This window comes from Oscarella lobularis, chromosome 15, assembly GCF_947507565.1.
Source record: "Oscarella lobularis chromosome 15, ooOscLobu1.1, whole genome shotgun sequence".
Classification (NCBI taxonomy): domain Eukaryota; kingdom Metazoa; phylum Porifera; class Homoscleromorpha; order Homosclerophorida; family Oscarellidae; genus Oscarella; species Oscarella lobularis.
Genome location: NC_089189.1, coordinates 771,854 through 779,430, shown reverse-complemented (window position 1 = coordinate 779,430; position 7,577 = coordinate 771,854). Strand labels below are relative to the sequence as shown.

Here is a 7,577-nt window from a genome sequence, read left to right as displayed (position 1 = left end):
AATTGTCCTCTGTTAGCAGTCTGTAGAGGACGTTGACGTCGACGGACGGATAGGGCGTACCGCCTCAAGAAAAAAAAAAGAAGACAAAGAGGATCGTCTCCTGATTCTGAACTCGAAACGGCTTCGGTTTACCAAGCGTGGCGATTTCCCAAAGCACAATCCCGTAAGACCACCTATACGCGAACGCGAGAGAAAACGTCGATCATGCATCAAACAACGGCCCACTAAAGTATTCTTACACGTCACTAAACTGCGTGTACGTTTGATAGAACATCACTTCCGGCGCCGACCATTTGACAGGGAGCGGATTCTATAGTCAGATATTCGATCGCTCGCACGCGCGTTTATTATGGAACTAACCGTAGACAGCGTCCGATAGTACTCCATGTAGTGCATGTCCTTAGCCAAGCCGAAATCGGATATCTTCAACGTCTCTCCGGCACATACTAACACGTTACGAGCTGCCAAGTCCCGATGAATACACTGAGAATAGAGAGCGTATCCCCGCGCGGTCGAACTTTCGCGTGCACTTTTATTGATACCTCTTTGAGAATGAGATGTTCCATGCCGCGAGCTATCTGCAAGGCGTAGTGCAGTATTTGCTCTTTTGTCAGTGCCGCGCGGTCGGGCAGGGAATAGATCGACGACGTCGCGTCGTCGAATCGTTTGCCGCGCAAATAGTCGCGAAGATTGCCGAACTCGGCGTATTCCATGACAATGAGCAAGGGGCCTTGTGAGAAGGAATTCGGAAAGGGGATATATAACGCGTTTTTGTGGCTATCGTGCACACCGTTTTTCGTGCAGAGTCCTAGTAGTCTTATTACGTTCTCGTGAACACCGACTAGTTTCATGAGATTCGCCTCGGTGGCGAGGTCGCTGTGAGCTTTACGGTCATTTTCGTCGTCTAGAGAGTCGATTTCAAACGTTGGTTTGGACACAACGCGCGAATGACATCGAATACAGTAGAGCGATTGGCCGGTAAAAAAAAAATAAAGGCTCGCAGTACAAGGACCTGGCTACGCGAGGATGGACGAGTCTCTTTTACCTCTGGTACGTTTGATTGCGACGGTGGTCCACTCATCCGTACCGTCGACTCCTCTAGCCAATCCCTTATACACGACCCCAAAGTATCCGTGCCCTGATAAACGCACAGTCGAACGCGCGAAGTCGCGAGACTTAGTAGAAAAAAAATATTACGTACCAACGTCTTTTCGCACCACCAGATTCCCTCTTTTAATTTCCCAAAAATCGCCCGACGACGCCGACGCCGCGTCGACGTTCGACGAAACGTACGCCAAATTCTCGACGCAATTCGACGCAATTTCGGCGACGCTCGTAGCGCCGTCCTCCTGCTCGCGCGTATACTCGTTATCGTTCGTCGTCAAGGCGAATCGACCCAAGAACGAGACGACGGGCAATTTCTTCTTCGACGCCTTCCAGCAGACGACGAGAAGAAAAACGAGAACGAGAAAAGCGGAAACGACGCTCAAGCCGGTGACCAATCGCCGATTCGATTCGCCGCCGGCGGGAAACGACGGGGGAAACGCGGAGGAGACGGTATCGTTATATCGATAAGTCAAATTGACGTCGAGAAGAAGTCTCGTTTCGTTGTAGTAGAACGACGAGGCGACGCACGTGTAGCGTCGCGTCGTCTCGCCGCCGCCGCCGCCGCCGCTCGTCGAACGAAGGCCGCGTTCGAGCAGATACAACGCGACTTCGTTCGACGACGTCGCGTTTTGAAAGGCGACGATTCCGCCGACGCGACGACGATTCGACGCGATTTCGACGACGCCGCCGTTTTCGTACCACGATACGTTCGCTGGAAGCGATCCGTTGCTATGGAAACGACAAGACAGACGAATTCCTCGCTGTTCGAAGACGACGTCTCGTCGCACGTCGGCGTCGTCGTACGTCAATTGTCGGCGCACGGGTCGCTCGCCGCGAATTGGAGGCGAGCCAGGCAAGCCTAGAGGTAAGAATCCGTCCATGCACTCTTCCCCCCCACACAAGTGGAACTATGCGACGGGGTTTCTTCTCTAATGCTATTTACCAATGACTTCCACTCGAATGCTCTTCGTAATTTCGACGCCGCTGCCGAGTTTGCGAAGTCGGCACGTGTACCGACCGGCGACGGAGGGTCCGATTCGGCGAAATACGAGCTGGACCGCCGCTCCGAGGAACGACGACGACGAAGAAGCGTTCACGTGAATAGATGAATGATTCGTTTCGTCCCAGGCGATTTCCCAAAGGCCGGTCGCGTTGCACGTGAGGACGCCGTCGGTCGCGTACCGCCACCTGACCGTCGCCCGAGCGGGAAAGATGGCGGGCGGCTGCCGGCGCAGGGGAACTAAATTCGAACGTTTAGAGAAAGCCGAGCGATTGGTCTAGCGCACATTATAGAGATTCGCGTGGATGGAGTGACTCGACTGGATTGCACAGGTGCAGTGCATCCGCGATTAAATAATCGGATCATTTAATTAAACAGAGCAGCTGCGTATCGAATTCTTCCCGGAGTCTCTACGCAATTGAATTGTATTGTATGTACAATCTAACGTTCGTCTCTATAGGGGCGCTAGACCAATTTCCTCTTTTCTTTCTTTTTTTCTCCGCGAGGGTCTTACGCATTGTGAGTTCGAAGTCTCGCGAATCGTTTCCGAATGCGTTTGCGACGAGGCATCGATAGCAGCCGTCGTCTCCCCGACTGAAATCGAATATTTCCAAATTTCCCGACGGCTCGAGAACGTATCTCGTCAAAAGATCTCGATTGCTGATGAACACCGGTCTCCAATTGCCACTGCAGTTCGACGAGCGATGGTACCATCGAAACGACGGCGTTGGGACTCCCGCCGCCGGGCACTTGATATGATGAACGGAGCCCTCATCTGCTATGTCAGCCGACACTTTGCCAATTGGGATGTCGATGCGCGGTCGAGTGCCTGTGGAGGGGGGAGAGCGTCAAAAGGTGCACGTTGCTTATCTAAAATGCGCGTCCAGACTGGTGGGACTCTAGTCTTTTGTCTAAGTAGGCGCGTCTCCTTCCTTCTATACGCCCAAGCAATAAATAGAAGGACCTTTTAGGCTATTGATAAATGCCAGCGAAGTGTCGTGGCAAACAGCAAAAAATTGAAGGAATCGAGGGGATCCCCTCAAACAAACAAACAAACAAAAAAGGGCAAATCCTTCTTTGCGTCGTGTCTCTGTAGACTAAAGCTTAGTCTACTACGTATCTCTATCCCTGCCCTCCATTTTGTATTCTATCCCCCTTTTGACTAAGAGGTCCATTAGGGTTCTATGAAAAGCGACGCATTTACTGACGCGTCTTTCATTAGGCCCATTTGCAAAGCGCATACTCTAGAGTCTCGTTCCTCGTCCATTCCCGTTCGGTCGTTTCCGAGTCCTAATTTGTCTAGCAATGCAGAGAAATTCTCCCACAGCGCGCTGTTTTTTTCCCCCCAAAAAGGCAATAATGCAATCGCCTCTCCCATCCTGCCTATTTCGATAATTTCATTTTTCTAATTCCTCCACACCCACGCAGAGCTAACGTCTCTTGCGAGGAAGGAGGATGAACACCTCTCGCTATAAAAAGACTGATCGAGTAACCCCACAAACTAATGCCTTACATACACTATTTCCCTAGAACCCTCGATTGCATTGTTCTCCTCTTACCTACGACGACTTCGAAGGTTCGATAGACGCCTGATAGGTTCTTTGACGAGCAATAGTACCATCCTCCGTCGTTGCGCGTCGCGTTCGCGACGACGAAACGCGATTCGATTCGACGGGCCCCCTTCGGGAGAATCGCGTTCGTGTCGTTTCCACCGGCGGCGGCGCGATCGCACGAGACGTTCGCGCTCGTGCCGAGCTCGACGTAGCGCTTGGAGAGCGAAAGCGAGACGAAGAGAAGAGAGGCGATCGCTTTCGCGAACATTGCGCTGCGAATGAGATGGGAACTACGCGGGTGCGACGCTTCCGCATGTTGGCGACACCCGACGAGCGACGGGAAAGCGAAAAAACGCCACCGCAACAGTTAACGGCACTACTAACGAGTGCCCGGATAACGTCGAACCCGCGAAACACGTGTTCGCTTTCCGCTCACGTCCGCGTCGCCATAACAATTACATCTATATACCGGTATCTCTTTCCGTCGGAAGGCCAGCTTGCTCGACTCGTTACGAAGGCTATTTATCAATCAGCGAAGCGGACGTTCGTTTCCTTTGACTTCACATTCAAAATTAGTTTACAAAACGGATAGGAACGATCTTATCTTGCAAGCAATATCTCTAGAGGCCCAGGTGTACCTCAATATTCGAGACCAACCTTAGCCCAAGGCAAGTGAAACACCTGTTTCATCTAGCAAAACACGAAAGACACACTCATACACTATTCATAAGCCCGCGTGCACGGAACACCTGCTGAGCCTCTAGAAGAAAGCAGCGGAGATGATGTCAGAGAGGAAGTTAGAATGAGGTTCTTCGCGGTCATCTCGTTATAATTTCCGCATTGTTGAAGCCATCTGGCTTGCTTGCACGACAAGAGGGTGCATGAGAACACAAATTTGCCTAAGCGGCGCAAGATGGCAAAATTCTCAAGTTGGCAAAGTGCCTGTTGCACGCAAACAATCGCATGCCAGAGCCGTTTAATTGCATACCAGAAGCGTAAGAGGGAAGCACGCGTACGTTCGCACGAGTCCGTTAGACGATAATTCTCTGATGTTTTACAACACGCGCGGAAAAAACTAACAATATAAGATAGATAAGATTGTCTGGTCCGTGCGCGTGGAATGAATGTCACGCGCGCGCACACGCGAGATATCATTTAAACGCTAAGATACGGAGACTACTTTCTCTTCCCGAACATGGCCTCGGAGCGACAAGCGCACGACTTTATGACGCTGACGACAGTCGGATCGTCCGAATCGGCGCTGTTCACGGTCACCTTCGTCGTCGTCGCGGCGGCGCAGAGCTCCGACGAGCCGGTGCAGAGGATAAAGTAATAAAACCTATGTTGAGACAACGACGACGTTAGAGTAGCCACAGTATACAATAAACTTTGTTGTACCCTCGTCTCCTGGCGTCCGAACAATCCTTTTTCGGCAACTCGCACAAGCCCAGGCATTTTCCGACGTCGATCATCTGCATTTACGAGCAATTTTTTCATAAGGTGAAAGGAGAGACTACGTAAACGATTTCGACTTGCCTTCGTCGTTGCAATAATCTCGCCCGTCGTCTCGTTGCGTCGCGTCTCCCTGAAGACGTCGTAATGAGGCGCGCGATAGCACGACTTCTGGCACGCGCACGAGTCGATGACCTCGACGGTTCGAGGACCGTTTGGCGAGTCGAGCGCAACCGTGCGATTGAATGAAACGCACGAGTGACCTTGGGGGAGAACCGCGGTAGAAATTATTTTGTCTTTCGCTCGCGGACAATTTCGTCGTACCGGACTTTTCGCATCTGTTTCCCGTGCATTGACCGTGATCGATCGTTCGTTCGTACGACGTGCCGGGATAGTAGGTGAGGAATCGAGGCGCTCGTTGGCACGAGGTGCGAGCGCTGACGCAGGCGCACGTTTTGATGAGAAGATGCTCCTCGTGCTCGCCGCTCAGCATCGTGTACTGTTCCACGTGCGAATGCGAACCGTAGCACGTGTATCGCTTGCGACATTTCTATAAGGAGTGACGTTTCATGCGCATATTTTTCGTCGTCGAAATGACTATTCATGAAGCGCACACGTGTGCGCGACGGGAAGAGTTAAAAAAAAATTTGCAAGTAGGGAGACCCCGAGGGGGGGGGGGGGGGGGGAATGGCACGCCGGAAGTTGTGAGCGCGAACAAACCTTGACTGCTTCAGAAACGAAGGGACTGAGTCCGTGCAACGTGGCGACACTTGAGGACTTATCAGAAAGGCATTCCCTTTTGCACTTGTTCGTGTGGACGTACGGGCTCCCGTCTATTGCTACGATACGAGAGAGAATGAGTGCGGTGAGCCTTGGCGCGGCGGCCTCGCGCCGCGGCCCGCGGCTCTCGATGAAATAATCATCGGTGACCGGACGTTCTTACAGAATCTGGTTCGCTGTTCTCGATGGGGCGCTAGAGTGCACCGAACCGCCTTGGAGCAAGACAGATCCGTGTCGTTTCCGTGTTTGGGAACAGTCGGTGTAGGAACGGACAGCGACAGATCGACTGCGACGAGGAGAAAGAAGAAAGAAACGGTATTATGTTCAGCATGACGATCGAGTGTCAGCTATAGGACAACTCGCACCTGCAGCGAGCGAGACGACGAGGAATAGGAGGAGAGATTTCATGGATCGGTTGGCCGGTTGACGTGTGGGCGGGAAAGAGACAAAAAACGATGCTTGTTGCGGCTCGAATCGAATGAAGGTCTCCAGCTCGGACGGGTCCAATTTAAGAGCGAGGACCGGAGGAGGCGTGGACGGGGGCAATGCTAATTAGACGAGCGTAAGCGGGGCAGGCAAAACGGGAAGTCTAGACGTCGGTTTTAGACTGTTTTGACAGATGATCGATGCGACCGCGCGCAACGTCGTCGTCGCTCCGCACCGGGGACCCGATACGCGAGGTGGGGGAGAAGGAGCGGCGTTTGCCGAACGACGACGAGGGGAGTCCGCCCGACGTCCACCCACCCTCCCCCCACCCGCGGCGAATCCGGATCCGAGTGCGCTACTTAGTGTGCAATGTTTGGATTCGGTTTCGGAATGAAGGAGAGGAAGGGCGCGCGAGCTGATGAAGCGGTTCTCCATGACTATCTTTATCGATGCTGGACGCTATGATAGCGATGCTGTTTTTGAAGAGGTCAATCATTACCCTCATCATTACCATCATCATCATCATCACCATCATCATCCATCAGGAGGAGTGTTAGTGTGCGTGTATATAATCTGTGTGTGTGCGTGCGTGCGGAGTTTTTGGAGACGCCTCTTAGTGACCAATCGATCTACCCAAACAAAGGCCACGGGGTCGCATGAGTCCAGACGGTCGCGGCCGTTTCAGGCCGCGGCGCGGCGGCGGCTCCACTTACGCGCACACCCCACCCCTCCCTTTTCTTTCCCTTCCGATCGAACCCGAGCAGACCGCGTCTGATTGACTTACGCGATCGATTGAGTCAACACGGACGAGCCGGGGGAAAAAGAGAAAGGAAGCCGAAGAGAATCAGATCGGCTCGAAATAGCTCGTCGGAATGCCGTTTGCCTTCGAGCTACGGAACGCATCAAATGCAGAGCGCGCGAAGGTGAGCATGCATATTCGATTGACGATGACCCCCATTCGCACTGATGAGGATGCACCCACCACCACCACCACCACCAATTCATTAGAAATTCTATTTATCGAGGAGAGAGATAGGGAGAAAGGGAAGCCGGCCGACTCTCCGCAAGGCATTTCCTTTCTCCCCTTTCCCTCTCCCCCCGGCAACCAGTAAACTGTTTACGACATTCGGTACATTTGTAAACTGGCGGCTACCGAGGAGGCGGAGACGTCGACGACGCGACGACAATTGCCTTGTGTCGGGCGGCGGCGTATTTTGCCACGTAGTGACGCAGGTATGTGCATGTCGGTCGCACGCGCT

General features: G+C 52.8%; 2 protein-coding genes across 2 annotated transcripts; both read right to left on the bottom strand.

Moving 5' to 3' along the window:
• Positions 1 to 235: 235 nt before the first annotated feature.
• LOC136196242 (fibroblast growth factor receptor 3-like) lies at positions 236 to 3,928 on the bottom strand. Its single transcript, XM_065985768.1, has 9 exons — positions 3,667 to 3,928; positions 2,622 to 2,936; positions 2,051 to 2,347; positions 1,202 to 1,966; positions 1,046 to 1,138; positions 791 to 904; positions 543 to 730; positions 361 to 483; positions 236 to 310 (listed from the first exon to the last, which is right to left on the bottom strand). Exons 1-9 carry the CDS (start codon positions 3,926 to 3,928, stop codon positions 236 to 238), a joined length of 2,232 nt encoding a protein of 743 aa, XP_065841840.1.
• A 759-nt stretch (positions 3,929 to 4,687) lies between these two features.
• On the bottom strand, positions 4,688 to 6,402 carry LOC136196134 (uncharacterized). Its single transcript, XM_065985632.1, has 7 exons — positions 6,258 to 6,402; positions 6,056 to 6,178; positions 5,833 to 5,951; positions 5,437 to 5,662; positions 5,197 to 5,375; positions 5,059 to 5,132; positions 4,688 to 4,999 (listed from the first exon to the last, which is right to left on the bottom strand). Exons 1-7 carry the CDS (start codon positions 6,298 to 6,300, stop codon positions 4,837 to 4,839), a joined length of 927 nt encoding a protein of 308 aa, XP_065841704.1. The 5' UTR covers positions 6,301 to 6,402; the 3' UTR covers positions 4,688 to 4,836.
• Positions 6,403 to 7,577: the final 1,175 nt, after the last annotated feature.